The sequence below is a fragment of the Salmo salar genome, chromosome ssa13 (assembly GCF_905237065.1).
Source record: "Salmo salar chromosome ssa13, Ssal_v3.1, whole genome shotgun sequence".
Lineage (NCBI taxonomy): Eukaryota > Metazoa > Chordata > Actinopteri > Salmoniformes > Salmonidae > Salmo > Salmo salar.
Window position 1 is genome coordinate 20,756,783 of NC_059454.1, and position 19,290 is coordinate 20,776,072.

The window sequence follows — 19,290 nt, forward strand, 5'->3', positions numbered from 1 at the left end:
TATTCACCAAATGTTCCTTTCATTGTTCCAGATGACGGGCCCTACTCTAAGGGCAACAAGGACTCTGGAGGGACCGACCATGCCTCCAGGAGACGCAGTATTGCAGGTACAGTGGGGTTACACCTTACTGTGACTTTCAGTGATTCCACTGTTTCTCCTCTGTGGTACCATGTCCAATATTTTCAGCCTTACTCTCTCCAAGATGTAAGGATATCTGAAGGAGTGAAGCTTTTCAATGGGATTGTTTGATCACACATGTTCCATCATGTCTGCGCTGCGTTGGTTGATAGGTGTGGCACTGTTATGAATATCTCGTGCTGTAGTGCTTAGATAAGGAGGAAATCTGCCTATGTAGCATACCTGTTGTTGGAGACTAAAGGAGTCCTCTCACCCCGTGGATTTAGTATGATTTAACAGCACAGCACAATGTGGCCAGAGCCAGAGACAGAATGGGACCAAGCACATAACCTCCACAAAAAACTACAGCATCTGAAGGCACTACAACTAGATATCCATCAGAGTTAGTGTCAAGACCAATTTATCCTAAATTCTGTTCAGGAAATGAATACATTTAATTTAAAAATCTGTAATAATTTCCTTTTTTTTGTCAAGATTTACTTTTTTAATTAATTCACTGAATTCCATCCCATTATGGGGAATGTACTGAGTTTAAATGTAGCTGACCCCATCCCCTATCCATGACATCCATCAGTTTATATGTAGCTGACCCCATCCTCCATCCATGACATCCATCAGTTTATATGTAGCTGACCCCATCCCCCATCCATGACATCCTTCAGTTTATATGTAGCTGACCCCATCCCCTATCCATGACATCCATCAGTTTATATGTAGCTGACCCCATCCCCCATCCATGACATCCATCAGTTTATATGGAGCTGACCCCATCCCCCATCCATGACATCCCTCAGTTTATATGTAGCTGACCCCATCCCCCATCCATGACATCCCTCAGTTTATATGTAGCTGACCCCATCCCCTATCCATGACATCCATCAGTTTATATGTAGCTGACCCCATCCTCTATCCATGACATCCATCAGTTTATATGGAGCTGACCCCATCCCCCATCCATGACATCCATCAGTTTATGTGTAGCTGACCCCATCCCCCATCCATGACATCCATCAGTTTATATGTAGCTGACCCCATCCCCTATCCATGACATCCATCAGTTTATATGGAGCTGACCCCATCCCCCATCCATGACATCCATCAGTTTATATGTAGCTGACCCCATCCCCCATCCATGACATCCATCAGTTTATATGGAGCTGACAGCATCCCCTATCCATGACATCCATCAGTTTATATGTAGCTGACCCCATCCCCCATCCATGACATCCATCAGTTTATATGTAGCTGACCCCATCCCCCATCCATGACATCCATCAGTTTATATGGAGCTGACCCGCATCCCCTATCCATGACATCCCTCAGTTTATATGTAGCTGACCCCATCCCCCATCCATGACATCCATCAGTTTATTTGGAGCTGACCCCATCCCCCATCCATGACATCCATCAGTTTATATGTAGCTGACCCCATCCCCTATCCATGACATCCATCAGTTTATATGTAGCTGACCCCATCCCCCATCCATGATGTCCATCAGTTTATTTGGACCTGACCCCATCCCCCATCCATGACATCCATCAGTTTATATGTAGCTGACCCCATCCCCTATCCATGACATCCATCAGTTTATATGGAGCTGACCCCATCCCCCATCCATGATGTCCATCAGTTTATTTGGACCTGACCGCATCCCCTATCCATGACATCCCATCAGTTTATATGTAGCTGACCCCATCCCCCATCCATGATGTCCATCAGTTTATTTGGACCTGACCCCATCCCCTATCCATGACATCCATCATCAGAGAGTAGATGGAGGGGGAGAGGAGATTGAGAAAGTGAGTCAGACAGAGAGAGATAATGAGGGGTAGAGAAAGAGACAGAACGTCAGAGGCAGAGATAATCAAGCCGTGTTTGTAACAGTTCAGACAAACAGACTCTGTGTCCCAGATGGATGCTGACTCAGTGACTCTATCCATCCACTGTTCCTCCTGTGTTTTTTCCCTGTGTCCCTGTTTTCCTGTGTGTCCCTGTGTGTCCCTGCGCGTCCCTGTATGTTCCTGTGTGCCCCTGTGTGTCCCTGTGTGTTCCTATGTGTCCCTGTTTTTTCTTGTGTGTCCCTGTGTGTTCCTATGTGTCCCTGTTTTTTCTTGTGTGTCCCTGTGTGTCCCTGTGTGTGTGTAGAAGACTACCGGGGTGTGACCACCGTGGACCTGATAAAGAGGGAGGGCAGCAGCCTGGGCCTCACCATCTCCGGGGGGTCCGATAAGGACGGCAAGCCCAGAGTGTCAAACCTACGGCCAGGTGGGCTAGCTGCCAGGTGAGATCTCCACTGAGATGACATATCCGTAACCTGGCAACCGCAGCGAGCTGTCTGCATGTGTTACCCACACCATCCACACTGTAATACACCGCCTCACACTAACCTGGGGATCATAAACGCTGCAGGAGATCAGCTGTTTACTGGGTGATGTGGAGCCTGGAAGTGATATTCCACCAGAGCATAGTTTAGGAGAGGGTCCCCTATGTTAATAAACAAGATAAATATGGATGTTCCCAATCACACATACTAAATTAAATTACATCTTACTACAGTGAATTAATTGGTATTAAGTTAATGTAGAGATAACTGTTTTAAGCGACTACCTGCTTTATTTAATTGCCTCCCAATTCACTTGGTATTCATAGTGATTTAATGTTTCTATTTTGGAGTGTGGAGCGATGTTATTTCAGTAAAGATAGTTGAATTAACATTCAATTCATATAATTTGTCCTTATGTCAGCCACAAAACGCAGTGGAAAGCTCTCTCACGCTTCAGAGTGACTAAGTGGCATGTGACTGCAGCCTCTCATCTTTATTTATTACACACACACACACATATTAAATACTGGAAAATGAAATTCTTTCTGCCACCACAACAGTGTCTCAGTATAGAATGTGGTCGACCGACTAGATAATCATGATATTACTTAACAGCATATCTCACTACTATTATAACTATTACACCACTGACCTGTTCGCTAGTCGACTCGGTTGGTCTCACATACACAATATATCTATGTTAAGATGAAAGCGTATGACCGTGTTTGGTAGGCTCATGCTGATGTGTGTGTCCTGAGTCACTGTAGCGATTGGCAGTAGCCCAGAGGTGTAGCAGAGCAGCACATCTATTTAATTAGCATCCAAATGAGCATCGTGTTGACTCACAATGTCACATGGGAGACATCATGTGAAACATGTCTCTCATCTCTATCTGTCTGTCTGTCTGGAGATTTCTAGGGTTGCATCTATTTGCATAGCTTGTGTTATAATTAGACAGACTATCTGCTACAAAGATGCCAAACATTAGTCATGACAGGGCGGTGATGAAGATACACAACAACATTCTGAAGCCATGAATCAGGAGATTAGATGTTGTTTTCAGAGTCTATCATTAGTGGGGCCAGGAGGTTTTCTTAAACATGTGACCCAACCAACCTAGAGTTATTCCCTGGCTAAGTGGCATGGTCAGGAAAAACTCATCAAGCAACGTCTTCAATGTTCTCTGCTGGGGATGTGCTCTATTGTAGCTCTAACTGAGTGGCTCTATCTCTCCTTGTAGGAGTGACCAGCTGAATGTGGGAGACTACATCAAGTCTGTGAACGGCATCAACCTGTCCAAGCTCCGCCACGATGAGATCATCAGCCTGCTGAAGAACATAGGGGAACGTGTGGTGCTGGAAGTGGAGTACGAATTACCTCCTTTTGGTATGAGCACTTCTAGTGTGTATAGTCCTGCGTCTATTATAGTAGGTCTATAATATCCATATATTTTCAAATAACATATACAATAGTGGAGATAAGGTCAACATAGCTTGCCTTTGTTCTTGGTTGAAAAATCTTCCAATTCTCTCTGTTGTTGTATTCTCATAATGGGACATTATTCCAGTACAGTAGTTGTCAGTCTATTTCTGGACTGGTCATTTTCAATCGGAAGAAACGCTCATTAATGGCGCAAATGGAATGAATGGAATGTGTTTGATTTCTTTGATACCTTTCCATTCCAGCCATGAGCTGTCCTCCCTCCACTGGATGATCCAGTTTTTACCCATAAGGACCAAAACAGCAACCCAGCAATGGGTCGCAACTCACATTGGCAGTTAACACTAACCCTGAACACAAGGACCATGTACAGCAAACAAGAGGGGAAAAAAGCTAAGATAAAATAATTCAAGGTTAAAACACTGAATGTGAATCATGAATGTGACAGTTGTTCTCTCTCTCCCCATCTGTTTTCAGTCCGGAATGCTCCCTCGGGTGTCATATCTAAGACCATAGAGGTGTGCCTATACAAGGAGGGTAACAGCTTTGGATTCGTCATGAGAGGTGGACATCATTCAGTCTGCTAGAATGTACAGTGTGTATAATGATGGGTGGCAGAGGATGAAAGATTGAACCTGATCGCGTGTGTTCTGCTTCTCTAGGAGGGTTCCATGAAGACTGGCACAGGTCTCGTCCTCTGGTAGTGACCTACGTACGGCCCGGGGGTCCTGCTGATAGGTAAAGACATGCAGAGGTGTGTGCGCACGTGCGTGCACACACGTGATTATTCCCTCATGAGTAATTTCACATGAGTAAGCGATTAAGAAGCTCTGGAATGCCTTGTTTTCAGTCAGTGTATGGATCTGTGTGCAATCTGTACAGCTTGCTGGACCTGGTTTTCTCTTTGCCATTTGTTTCAATGGCAAATGCTATTGAAAAGATGTAGTGATGCGTGCCCCCCAGACCTATGGAAATGCAGTCATGCATTAATGTTATATCCACATTAACAGTATAAAGAGCAAGCTTCATCCTAAGGCTAGGGACTAGCTAGCTGAATGCTGTACTGCACTGTTTCTGTCCAGGATTTCTCAGAAGATTAAGGGCAACATACATTGTATATACATCATATAAAGCAAACATGTTGAGTGTACTGTACACCATGAGAGAATATATAGATATTATTTATGCTTATTCATTTATGTTCATTCATTTCCTGAGAGGTCAGAGGTAGAATCTATCTTTTACCAGAGAGCTGTTTGGTGGGAGCTGTTTGGTGGCGAAAGCTGACTGTACTGCAATGTCCAAAACACCCCCTTCTTCCCTTTTTAATGTTCCTCTATTCCTAGAGACAGCAAACAGAAAGATGGTGACCATGTGATGTGTCTGTGTGGACGGCGTGCCTGCATTTGATGCCCTCTCCTTCATGCACACTTAAGGGTTAGTGTTCTCTCACCTCTCTCTCTGTCTCCCTACCAGAGAGGGCACACTGAAGGCTGGTGACCGCGTGCTGAGCGTGGATGGGATGCCCTTAAACCGAGAGAAGCACGCTGACGCCCTCACTATGCTGATGCAGTGTAGCCAGGAAGCCCTGTTCCTGATTGAGTATGACGTCTCCGTCATGGGTGAGCACACACACGCTGGTCGGAGGGGTATTATGTGAGAATACGGCAGGCAAGGCAACATCGCTCTGAGGGTAAATTATGCGCCCGTTCCGCAAGAATGTATTAGAGCGAGTGTTTGTTGCTCACAAGCCGCCACTGGGGATTCACACGACTACAAAACATGTCAACACTTAGTAGGAATGGTACAGCAGGTACATACAATGGAACAATAAATACTCTACTGATCCGAATATAGAAGTCGACTCTATACCATATGTAAGTAAGCCAAACCACCCGAAAGTTTAGGATTCTTTTTATTGTCTTTCATTTTGCATGTGACATAGAACGGTTTTATTCATCAAAATGAAGCAAAAAAACAAAAACAGAGATCTAGGCTTTCATATACCCTAATTAGAACTAGTGCCTCACAGTTAGACAGTCAGTTAGACAGACAGATGTTCCTGCCCCCGAAAGAGTCTCACAGAAGGGTGCAGAATGTTGAGGACCAAGAGCTTGCGTCAGTTTGGCATGGTCAAATGTCAAATAACCCTTCAGTCAGTTCTCCTCCGATAAAAATAAATAAATACAGAAATACTTCATTTACATAAGTATTCACACCCCTGAGTCAATACTTTGGAGAAGCACATTTGGCGTCGATTACAGCTATGAGTCTGAGAATATAGAGCTGGCGGGATTTTCCATGCACCGGCAGAACAGAGACGCTACCTCTGGTAAGACGAGGGGTGGGGGTTTGTTTATTTTTGTCAATAACAGCTGGTTCGAGGTATTAACAGAAGTCTCGAGGTATTACTCTCCTGAGTACCTTATGATAGCTGTCGACTGCACTATCTACCAAGAGAGTTCTCATCTGTATTATTCGTAGCGTCTATTTACCACCACAAAGCGAAGCTGGCACTAAGACCGCTCTCAACCAACTCTATAAGGCCATAAGCAAAGAAGAAAATGCTCACCCAGAAGCGGCGCTCCAAAGTGGCCGGGGACTTTAATGCAGGCAAACTTAAATCAGTTTTACCAAATGTTTTACTCCACACACAGAGATGCATACAATGCTCTCCCCCACCCACCATTTGGCAAATCTGACCATAATTCTATCCTCCAGATTCCTGCTTACAAGCAAAAACTAAAGCAGGAAGCACCAGTGACTCGCTCAATACGGAAGTGGTCAGATGACGCGGATGCTACACTACAGGACTGTTTTACTAGCCCAGACTGGAATATGTTCTGGGATTCATCCAATGGCATTGAGGAATACACCACGATTCACCCACGACTGCGTGGCCAAACACGACTCCAACACCATCATTAAGTTTGCTGACGACACAACAGTGGTAGGCCTGATCACCAACAACGATGAGACATCCTATAAGGAGGAGATCAGAGAACTGGCAGTGTGGTGCCAGGACAACAACCTCTCCCACAATGTGAGTAAGACAAAGGAGCAGATCGTGGACTACAGGAAAAGGTGGGCCAAACAGGCCCCCATTAACATCGATGGGGCTGTAGTGGATCGAGTCGAGAGTTTCAAGTTCCTTGGTGTCCACATCACCAACGAACTATCATGGTCCAAACGTACCAAGACAATCGTGAAGAGGGCACGACAAAACCTTTTCCCCCTCAGGAGACTGAAAAGATTTGGCATCGGTCCCCAGATCCTCAAAAGGTTCTACAGCTGCACCACCGAGAGCATCCTGACCGGTTGCATCACCGCCTGGTATGGCAACTGCTCGGCATCTGACCATAAGGCACTACAGAGGGTAGTGCGAACGGCCCAGTACATCACTGGGGCCAAGCTTCCTGCCATCCAGGACCTATATAATAGGTGGTGTCAGAGGAAAGCCCAGAAAATTGTCAGAGACTCCAGTCACCAAGTTATAGACTGTTTTTTTCTGCCTCCGCATGGCAAGCGGTACCGGAGCACCAAGTCTAGGACCAAAAGGCTCCTCAACAGCTTCATTCATTGTTCGCCTTATCCTTACCAGTTTCCCAGTCCCTGCCACTGAAAAGCATTCCCATAGCATGATGCTGCCACCATCATGCTTCACGATAGGGATGGTGTTAGACGGGTGATGGGCTGTGCCTGGTTTTCTTCAGACTTAGCACTTTGCATTCAGTCCAAATAGTTGCATTTTTGTCTCATCAAACCACAGAATATTTTGCCTTATGCTCTCAGAGTCTTCCACGTGCCTTTTTTCAAACTCTGTGCATGCTGTCATGTACCTTTTTCTCAGGAGTGGCTTTCGTCTGCCCACTCTCCCGTAAAGCCCACATTAGTGAAGTGCTGTAGAGACTGTTATCCATCCGGCAGGTTTTCCTATCTCAGCCAAGGAACTCTGTAGTTCGGTCAGAGTGGTCACTGGGTTCTTGGTCACCTCCCTGACCAAGGTCATTCTTGGCCTGTGGCTCAGTATGGTCAGATGGCCAGCTCTAGGCAGAGTCGAGGTTTTCTGTATTTTTTACATTTCCCAATGATATTCTCTTGGAAATGTTCAATACTCTAGAATTTTTTTTATACCCTTCCCCATATATACAGTACCAGTCACCTGGAATGCATGTCCATTAACAGGTGTGCCTTGTTAAAAGTTGTAAATCACTTGCTCCATGCCAGGGGGCTTTACTGCCTAACTTCATCTGGGAAACAGAATACGCCCCTCAGAACAGCTGTAAGTAAGTGACAGTCAAGCCTGGGTTTGTCAGCATGGGTCTGGGACACTCCTCGGGTACGGTGACACTCCCCAGGCAGTACAAGGTTGGACTTGAGTCTCAGACAAGATATCAGACGAACTGACGTTTCACTGAGAGTTTCCCAATCTAGTGGACCTGATTTTCTCTGTTTCGTCCCTGGCTTCTAGCTCTGTCAATTCTCAGTTATCACTGGATAGCATGTCTCATACTGTATGTCATCAGCTGAGACAGCTTGACTCTGTGCTGCCGGAGTTAAATGTTAAGTGAGGTGGGTTGAGGTGAAGTAAATGGGAATATCCTTGTTTGGAATAAAGTGGGAAAACATCATTAACAAACCAAATGTCCCCTGAAATAAAATAATGGGGTCTTCAATTTAGAGAGAGGAGATAATGAAGACAAAGTAAATGTGGAAATTATAATTATAACATTTCTTAAGTACTCAGACACTGATTTCATCACTGTACTGTAGTGACCTTATTAACCCAACACCAAGCAACCTCATCAATTCACTACAGTACTATGGATATTCCACCCTAATGCCGTGTATGTCTGTCTGTCTGTCTCTCAGAGTCTGTGCAGCAGGCCTCTGGCCCCCTGCTGGTGGAGATAGTGAAGTGTCCTGCAGCCAGCCTGGGTGTCAGCCTGGCTACTGCAGTGTACAGGAACAAGCAGGTCATCGTCATTGACAAAATCAAACAGGCCAGTGTGGTGGAGAGGTGAGCCAAGCCTCCTGTCACAAACAATGTCAAACATTTTTACTTGCATACCAAAGAGATCATACTGTATTTTGCATTAAAATAGCTTTATACTAAATGTAATATGCTTTTCTACTTTCAAATCCCTCTCTGTCTTTCCTTTTCCTACCTACCTCTCTCTCTCTCTCTCTCTCTCTCTCTCTCTCTCTCTCTCTCTCTCTCTCTCTCTTTCTTTCTTTCTTTCTTTCTTTCTTTCTTTCTTTCTTTCTTTTTCTTTTTCTCAGGTGTGGGGCATTGCATATAGGTGATCTTCTCCTGTGTATAGATGGGACCAGTACTGAGCACTGTTCCCTGATGGAGGCCACGCAGCTGTTGGCCCAAACCTCTGACATTGTTAAATTGGAGATCCTGCCAGCCAATCAGAGCAGACTTCCCATGAGACCTCAAGACACAGGTCTTTATATTTTTATTTATTTAACTAGGCAAGTCAGTTAAGAACAAATTCCTATTTACACTGACGGCCTACCAAAATGCCTCCTGCGGGGACGGGGGCTGGGATAAAAAAAATATATATATAGGACAAAACACACATAACGACAAGAGAGACAACACAACACTACATAAAGAGAGACCTAAGACAACAACAGAGCATGGCAGCAACACATTACAACAACACAACATGGCAGCAGCACAACATGGTAGCAGCACAAAACATGGTACAACATTATTGGGCACAGACAACAGCACAAAGGGCAAGAAGGTAGAGACAACAATACATCACACAAAGCAGACACAACTGTCAGTAAGAGTCTGAGTGAAGAGATAAAAAAATTTGCAGCTCGTTCCAGTCGCTTGCTGCAGAGAACTGAAAAGAGAAGGGACTCAGAGATGTGTGTGCTTTGGGGACCTTTAACAGAATGTGACTGTCAGAACAGGTGTTGTATGTGGAGGCCTAAGAGGGTTTTATAAATAAGCATCCACCACTGGGTCTTGGACGGGTATACAGAGATGACCAGTTTACAGAGGAGTATAGAGTGCAGTGATGTGTCCTCTAAGGAGCATTGGTGGCAAATCTGATGGCCGAATGGCAAAGAACATCTAGCCTGCCGATCTATAAATTACGTCTCATTAATCTAGCATGGGTAGGATGGTCATCTGAATTAGGGTTAGTTTGGCAGCTGGGGTGAAAGAGGAGTGATTACGATAGAGGAAACAAAGTCTAGATTTAACCTTAACCTGCGGTTTTGATATGTGGTAAGAGAAGGACAGTGTACCGTCTTGCCATACTCCCAAGTACTTGTATGAGGTGACTACCTCAAGCTCCAAACCCTCAGAGGTAGTAATCACACCGGTGGGGAGAGGGGCAGTATCCCAACACTCTCCAAGGCGTCCTCTCCTCCCCTCTTCACAGTCCTTTGTTTATGCAATGTTTAGGTAGTTTTGAGGCTAGTAAGATGGCACCAACAGATATGGCAGCTCTGCTTCTAGCTCCTAAGCAACTTTGCAGTATTTTGTTTTTTTGTGTGTTATTTCTTACATTATTAGCCCAGAAATGTTTTTGTGTTATTACATACAGCCAGAAATAACTTTTGGATATCAGAGCGGCGGTAACTCACCAGCATTATGGCCAGGAATATGACTTTCCAGAATTGGATCCTTTGTTCGTACCACCCAGGGCAATTGAACTTATTCTAGAGGCTGCTCCGGCAGAGAAGAGGTATTCGAAGTGGACCTCTAGTCCGACTCAGGAGGCATGCATACCATCCACCGGTTCCGAGTATATTACTTGCTAATGTTCAGTCTCTGGATAATAAAGTATTTTATTTTTTATTCATTTTATTTCATATTTATTTAACTAGGCAAGTCAGAACAAATTCTTATTTACAATGACGGCCTACACCAGTCAAACCCGGACGACGCTGGGCCAATTGTGCGCCGCCCTATGGGACTTCCAATCAAGGCCGATTGTGATACAACCTGGAATCAAACCAGGGTGTCTGTAGTGACACCTTAAGTACTGAGATGCAGTGCCTTAGACCGCTGCTCCACTCGGGAGCCCAGGGCGAGGATCTCCTTCCAGAGAGACATCAGGGATTGTATCATACTCTGTTTCACGGAAACATGGATCTCTTGGGATATACTGTCCCCGTCCATTCAGCTATCTGGGTTCTCAGTACATCGCGCAGACAGGAATAAAGAACTCTCCGGGAAGAAGAAATGTGGTGTTGTATGTTTCATAATTAACCCGTATTACCTCCCAAGAGAATTCTCTACGATTATAGTCACAGCTGTGTATAATCCCCCTCAAGCCGGTTTCCATGACGGCCCTCAAAGAACTACACTGGACTTTATGCAGACTGGAAACCACATATCTTGAGGCCGCATTTATTGTAGCTAGGGATTTCAACAAAGCAAATTTGAGGAAAATGCTACCAAAGATCTACCAACACATTGACTCGCGCTGGTAAAACAGACCACTGCTTCTCAACTTTTCGAAATGCCTACAAGGCCCTCCCCCACCCTCTCTTCAGCAAATCTGATCACGACTCCATTTTGCTCCTCCCTTCCTATAGTCAGAAACTCAAACAGGAAGTACCCGTGCTAAGGTCTATTCAATGCTGGTCTGACCAATCGGAATCCATGCTTCAAGATTGTTTTGATCACGCGGACTGGGATATGTTCCGGATAGCCTCTGAGAATAACCTCAACGAATACATGGATATGGTGACTGAGTTCATCAGGAAGTGTATAGGAGATATTGTACCCACTGTGACTATTAAAACCTAACTAAACCAGAAACCGTGGATAGATGGCAGCATTCGCGCAAAACTGAAAGCGCAAACCACCGCATTTAACCATGGCAAGGTGACTGGGAATATGGCCGAATACAAAATGTGTAGTTATTCCCTCCGTAAGGCAATCAAACAGGCAAAACTTTAGTATAGAGACAAAGTGGAGTTGTAATTCAACGGCTCAGACATGAGACATCTGTGGCAGGGCCTACAGACAATCACGGACTACCACGGACTACTTCTCCAACCTCAGGAGGGTGAAGAAATTTAGCTTGGCCCCTAAAACCCTCACAAACTTTTACAGATGCACAATTGAGAGCATGCTGTTGGGCTGTATCACCGCAACCGCAGGGCTCTCCAGAGTGTGGTGCGGTCTGTCCAACGCATCACCGGGGGCAAACTACCTGCCCTCCAGGACACTTATAGCACCTAATGTCACAGGAAGGCAAAAAAGATCATTAAGGACATCAACCACCCTAGCCACGACCTGTTCACCCTGCTATCATCCAGAAGGCGAAGTCAGTACAGGTGGATCAAAGCTGGGACCGAGACACTGAAAACAGCTTCTATCTTAAGGCCATTAGACTGTTAAATAGCTATCACTAGCCGGCTTCTACCCGTCAACGCAACCCTGCACCTTAGAGGCTGCTGCCCTATATACATAGACTTACTGGCCACTTTAATAATGGAACACTAATCACTTAAATAATGTTTAAATAATGTTTACATACTGCTTTACTCATCTCATACATATGTCATGTATTTTATTCTACTGTATGTTAGTCAATGCCACTCTGCCATTGCTCAATCTAATATTTATATAATTCTTAATTCCATTCATTGACTTTTATATTTGTGTGTATTGTTGTGAATCATTTTTAGATACTACTGCACTGTTAGATACTACTGCACTGTTGAATCTAGGAGCACAAGCATTTCGCTACATCCGCAATCACATCTGCTAAATATGTGTATGTGACAAATACAATTTGATTTGATTTGCATATGTAACCCAGTAGAAAGAAAATCTGATAAACTGTGTTTAAGCATATTCACACCCCTACATAGTTCCCTCTGCTGCTGTAAAGGGACTGCAGAGGGTGAGCTGCCTCCTCCCGTATGCTGTGAATCACTTAAGTGTGGAGAGGGCTGGAGGCTACGAGCACTGTACCCTGGGGTAGACCGCCGGCTACAAACACACACACACACACACACACACACACACACACACACACACACACACACACACACACACACACACACACACACACACACACACACACCTGTGTTGTTGTGTTTTTGGCCCAACAGTCTGAGGTGGTTTCTTTTTATTTATTATATACACTGCTCAAAAAAATAAAGGGAACACTTAAACAACACAATGTAACTCCAAGTCAATCACACTTCTGTGAAATCAAACTGTCCACTTAGGAAGCAACACTGATTGACAATAAATTTCACATGCTGTTGTGCAAATGGAATAGACAACAGGTGGAAATTATAGGCACTTAGCAAGACACCCCCAATTTAGGAGTGGTTCAGCAGGTGGGGACCACAGACCACTTCTCAGTTCCTATGCTTCCTGGCTGATGTTTTGGTCACTTTTGAATGCTGGCGGTGCTTTCACTCTAGTGGTAGCATGAGACGGAGTCTACAACCCACACAAGTGGCTCAGGTAGTGCAGCTCATCCAGGATGGCACATCAATGCGAGCTGTGGCAAGAAGGTTTGCTGTGTCTGTCAGCGTAGTGTCCAGAGCATGGAGGTGCTACCAGGAGACAGGCCAGTACATCAGGAGACGTGGAGGAGGCCGTAGGAGGGCAACAACCCAGCAGCAGGACCGCTACCTCCGCCTTTGTGCAAGGAGGAGCAGGAGAAGCACTGCCAGAGCCCTGCAAAATGACCTCCAGCAGGCCACAAATGTGCACGTGTCTGCTAAAACGGTCAGAAACAGACTCCATGAGGGTGGTATGAGGGCCCGACGTCCACAGGTGGGGGTTGTGCTTACAGCCCAACACCGTGCAGGACGTTTGGCATTTGCCAGAGAACACCAAGATTGGCAAATTCGCCACTGGCGCCCTGTGCTCTTCACAGATGAAAGCAGGTTCACACTGAGCATGTGACAGATGTGACAGAGTCTGGAGACACCGTGGAGAACATTCTGCTGCCTGCAACATCCTCCAGCATGACCGGTTTGGCGGTGGGTCAGTCATGGTGTGGGGTGGCATTTCTTTGGGGGACCGCACAGCCCTCCATGTGCTCACCAGAGGTAGCCTGACTGCCATTAGGTACCGAGACGAGATCCTCAGACCCCTTGTGAGACCATATGCTGGTGCGGTTGGCCCTGGGTTCCTCCTAATGCAAGACAATGCTAGACCTCTTGTGGCTGGAGTGTGTCAGCAGTTCCTGCAAGAGGAAGGCATTGATGCTATGGACTGGCCCGCCCGTTCCCCAGACCTGAATCCAATTGAGCACATCTGGGACATCATGTCTCGCTCCATCCACCAACGCCACATTGCACCACAGACTGTCCAGGAGTTGGCGGATGCTTTAGTCCAGGTCTGGGAGGAGATCCCTCAGGAGACCATCCGCCACCTCATCAGGAGCATGCCCAGGCGTTGTAGGGAGGTCATACAGGCACGTGGAGGCCACACACACTACTGAGCCTCATTTTGACTTGTTTTAAGGACATTACATCAAAGTTGGATCAGCCTGTAGTGTGGTTTTCCACTTTAATTTTGAGTGTGACTCCAAATCCAGACCTCCATGGGTTGATAAATTGGATTTCCATTGATTATTTTTGTGTGATTTTGTTGTCAGCACATTCAACTATGTAAAGAAAAAAGTATTTAATAAGATTATTTCTTTCATTCAGATCTAGGATGTGTTGTTTAAGTGTTCCCTTTATTTTTTTGAGCAGTATATTTTTTCAAAATGATTCATTTACGACATGATAAACAGCTTTAGTTGAAATAGTTTGATCCATGTAAGAATTAACAGGTAGAAAGGAACACCTAACCGTTGATTGACAGAGCCTTTGGTCAGAGGTTGTTTCTTAGTATGTGAGGTTGGGAAATATTGTGAAGCCTGAAGTGTGGTACAACTATGCTGTGTCTTAGTGACAACTACAGCGGCTTAGTCTTGTCTGTGGTGGGCGTCTCAGCATTAGAATATGGATCTGATGGCTAAGACACCCACTACCCAATGGAGTTGGATTACATATTGTTATCTGTCATCGTGAACATGGATTATCATATTGCACTGTATCACACTAATGTATGTACTCAAGATAGTGAAAATAAATTGTTTCAGTTCGGTTTTTATTTGTGCCTATAAAATTACTGTAATTTTTCATGTCCTTCTAAATTGGATTAGATGTAGATTCATTATTGAAATTAAATGCCACAATGATGAGATTATATTTTAATGATACATTCCCTTTGGGTATTAGACATGATCATAAAATGCAATTTGTCTAATCCTCGCTGGGATTTAATAAGACTGATATGGCAACTAAAAGATAAGCTGTTTCTACAGTATTCCTCCGTAAAGATAGGAATTAGAGCTCTACTCTGCAGGAGCCAAAGAGTTACAGGACCACAGAGTGGGATGGAAGTTTTGGAGGAGTGGATAGAAGTTGCCCCTAACTACTGAGAAAGGGTCACATCTTGTCACTCTTCCTATGGTTAGGCCTAGGGGATACGAAAGGGTTAATGACAACTTCTGCCTGAGACGAACGTTGTGGACGTTTGAAAAATACTTGCTTTCATAAGACATACTACAATGTCTTGGATGACCTGGATCTGTGAGACATCCATGGCTTTCTTGCAAATCCTTCTTCCATGTGAGGAGGGAGACTGTCACAGATTAAGACTGTACGAATAGAACACTAAGGATTACTGTCGTGTGTATTTCTCCCCGTTAAATATAGCTGTGTGCTTTGGTCACATTCAAGTGTGGAGTGTAGCTCCACATTTTTCCCTTGAATGTTTCATTAATGATTTGGTTTTACTACATTGTTTGTGGGTGTGAGAATAGAATAGCCAATACTGTATCTTTTGGCTACAACCTGCAATTTACAGCATTAAAGAATATAAATAATTTGTAAAGGGAGTAAACATCTGGGGACACAGCAATCACACAGTAAATGCAGTCCAAAGAGTGGAGCATTTCAGACCAGTATTTATTCTGTGTCATCTGGCATCTATATCTCCAATCCCATTCATTTTTCACACAACTGAATAAGCCTCAGGTTTGAAACTGACACATCACATGGTCAATTGGCCTGCCAATCAGGAAAGCAGGACATATCTTATCCATGAGGCGTCATCTGCAATTAGCCTTTCGGGTTTCAGCTGTGTTCAATGAAGGCAGATTCACATGGCATGTCCTCTCTTCACAAGGCAGTATTAGCTCAGTGAGAGTCAGTTCTGACTGACCTGCCAGTGTTTTTACAAACCTAGTTTCTTTTGCTTTCTTCAAAGTGAAATTGTAGAATGTTCTCAAATCTGCATTCAGCTTTGTTGAAGCTTGTTAGTAAAAGTAAGATAACATTTCTCAGATATTCTGTCCTTCTTTGCTCCATTCAATTACATGTGTCTCACTGATTTTCCTGTGTTGACAAAAATGCATTATGCCACAGGATTCAATCTAGTGTACCATGAAGAAAACAAAATATCAATGACTCTGCCTGTTGTTATCCTGCAGGCTCTGGGGTGTAAATGGAGATTAAAGCAGCATTTCATGGGCAGAATTTAGCAGCACATTGCTGTGCCTGAGCAGAGAGTAATTTTCCTTATAAACAACTTTTAAATGTTGTTTTGTTTCATTGTGGCTGCAGTGAAAGTGGAGAAGAGCAACCTTCACCATTGGGACCCCACTGTTAACTACAGCCACACCCAACACTGCAAGACATGGAGCAGTCCCAGCCACCCACTCAACCAGCAGGACCACTGCACATGTGAGTTATAATGTGTGAATATGCTGCTGGGTATAGTACAGTTTATAGCATTTTCCTTGCTAAGTGTATGTATTTTAAAAGTTGCTGTTGCTCATCTGTCTTTTTTCAGTTTATGATCCTCTGATCCCAATGATAATGTTGCGATATCATTAACTGTGTATTAGCATTGCATGTAGCCTAGGTGGAGTTACAGGTCAAGTGACGAGTTGCATTATTCTACCTCAAAGGGGTTTCTCTTTGCATTGATTTGATGTTGTGAGCATGTGTCCTTTCAGCTCTGGTGTGTGGTGGCTTCTCCCCTTCCTCCACAGCCACCTCAGGGTACAGCAGCAGCCAGGGCAGCAGCACCCTACCCTGCCCCATCCCATCCACCAGCCCCCGTAGCACCACACATAAGAGACGCCAGAGGAGGAAGGAGCACAAGAGCTCACGTATGTGGATTGTGTACTGCTTTAAAAACAAATGTGTATTCATAACCGGGTTTTAGAATAGTTTGAGAATTGACCTACCTCCCCTCATTAAAGGGGTGACTGCTCTGACGACGGATCACTGACATGGACTGATGGAAAGGCTGATAGCTGACTCACTCTCCGTCTCCCTCTCTCCTTCTCTCTCCCTCTCTCTCTCTCTCTCCATCTATCCATTCATTCCTCCCCTTTCTCTCAATGTATCACACTATCCACCCTTCCCCCTCACCCAGTGTCCCTAGCATCCAGCTCAGTGGGCCCTGGGGGTCAGGTTGTTCATGTGGAGACCAGCGAGGTCGTCCTGAGGGGGGATCCACTCACAGGGTTCGGGGTTCAGCTGCAGGGGGGTGTCTTTGCCACAGAGACCCTGACCGTTCCCGCAGTCATCCGCTTCATCGAGCCTGACAGCCCTGCCGAAAGGTTACACGCACACAGCCTCCCAGACATAGAAGTACTGTACAGTGTGGAATGACCTTGACCTTAGGGCCATGTCTTAGTCACTCAGCGGACGGTAGGGTGTCATCGGGAGTGATGAGAGTCACTGCTTTCTCTGAGGAATACTAATCTGGGTCTCCTATCTGAAGATGTCACTTTTAGCTCCGCTGTGTCCTAGCAGTTCCATTAGGCACCTTGCTTTGAGGTAATGGTAATAACTTCAGTGGTATTAGAATCTGTGAGAAGCAAGTGAATAAATTATATTCTACTACATTTATTTATAAAAGTTTATCCTGGCCTTGCTTTTAAAAAGCATTTATCTGTTTATTTATTAAGGAAACGGATAGCCCTGATTAGGCCAATGTGTGCTCTCTGCCCTTGTCTTGTAAGAGTAATGATAGTGTCTGTATGGACAACAGAAGGCCATGTCCTCTGGGTGGTGTAATACCATTTAAAGTCTCCTTCCGTTGGGAGGGAGTGACTCAAGCAGAACATCCTATTGTGATGTTCGTCTCAGCACTGACGCAAGGTTAATGAATTGCAGTGTTTAGTGAATTAATCCTAGTTGACAGTGCTGCTATGTGTGTGTCCTAATGATGTGATCATAGAAGTAAGCGTGTGTGTGTGTGTGTGTGTGGGGGGGTAAATATGAGGGTGAAGTGTGTGTCCTTGCCCTTTATTTAAGGTCAAGCAAGGTGAAGAGTAATTTTCTTATCAGAGAAGTGATTGACAATTGTTCAACTTAAATGCATATTGATCCATTATTCCAGTCACTGGAGTCAAAGCCAGTTTTCTGGGAATAGAAGAAATCTACTTAAATGTTTCCCATTGCACCTAGCCAGAACAGGAGGGTCTAGCTTTGTTCAATTTAACAACAAGGGTTGATTGTGGGTGGGATTGTGCCTTTCAGGGTCCTGACTCAGTGGTTTATTGACAGTGGTTAGCAGTGAGTTGAGGTCAAAGTGGAGTTGAAATATGTTCACCATAAACCACCTATCTCTGAAATCTAAAGCAGTCATGAGAGTAAATAACCAGATAGCTCTGTATATTTTTATATGCTCCATATAAGAGTTTCATGGTAGTAGTAGTAGTGGTGGTGGTGGTAGTAGTACGGATATGGTTTCTTATCGTTTTACAGCAGGACTCATGGTCTTTAGTTTATGAGCAGGCTTCGTCTGAGAAATGGGATGTAAACGAGAGAAGTATTAGGAAAAACTGTTCGTAACAACCGTTCAGTTTGGTTAAATGTCTAACTGTATAAAGGCCACATAGAATTATGCCGAATGCCACATAGAATTACCCATTGTCCCTTATTGTACTTTATTATGTATTAAAAAGATTTTCCCTCCATTGTACTCTTCTAACTATTCTCTGTGTCGTCAGATGTGGGTTGCTGCAGGTGGGGGACAGACTCCTGTCCATCAACAGAATCCCTACAGAGGATGGAACACTGGAGGAGGCCAATCAGCTACTGCGTGACGCTGCTCTGGCCAATAAGGTCACTCTGGAGATTGAGTTTGATGTAGCAGGTATAGTCTTTTTAATTAGTTTAACCTTTGTTCATCCAAGTTGAAATAGCATCTCAAATCAAATCAAAATGTATTGGTCACGTGTGCAGATTTGCAGGTGTTGTAGCAGGTGCAGTGAAATGCTTATGTTACTAGCTCCAACAGTGCAGTAGAATGTCAAATACACAAGTAATCTAAACAACAAATCAAGAAATAACAATCCAAAGT

General features: G+C 44.6%; 1 protein-coding gene across 7 annotated transcripts in view; it reads left to right on the forward strand.

Moving 5' to 3' along the window:
* grip2a (glutamate receptor interacting protein 2a) overlaps positions 1-19,290 on the forward strand; it is a 58,886-nt gene that overhangs the window by 10,224 nt on the left and 29,372 nt on the right. For 6 of the 7 annotated variants that reach the window (XR_006758505.1, XM_014134915.2, XM_014134919.2 and 3 more), the window contains 12 exons: positions 32-106; positions 2,285-2,420; positions 3,703-3,848; positions 4,380-4,466; positions 4,565-4,640; positions 5,379-5,524; positions 8,775-8,922; positions 9,186-9,355; positions 16,533-16,652; positions 16,928-17,083; positions 17,353-17,539; positions 18,938-19,083. Coding sequence is in view for 6 of the 7 variants with exons in the window: in XM_014134915.2 (XP_013990390.1) it covers positions 32-106; positions 2,285-2,420; positions 3,703-3,848; positions 4,380-4,466; positions 4,565-4,640; positions 5,379-5,524; positions 8,775-8,922; positions 9,186-9,355; positions 16,533-16,652; positions 16,928-17,083; positions 17,353-17,539; positions 18,938-19,083 (1,593 nt within the window). In the remaining variant the exon portion in view is untranslated. The remainder of the gene's footprint in view (positions 1-31; positions 107-2,284; positions 2,421-3,702; positions 3,849-4,379; positions 4,467-4,564; positions 4,641-5,378; positions 5,525-8,774; positions 8,923-9,185; positions 9,356-16,532; positions 16,653-16,927; positions 17,084-17,352; positions 17,540-18,937; positions 19,084-19,290) is intronic. The other variant, XM_014134914.2, reaches the window with a different exon arrangement.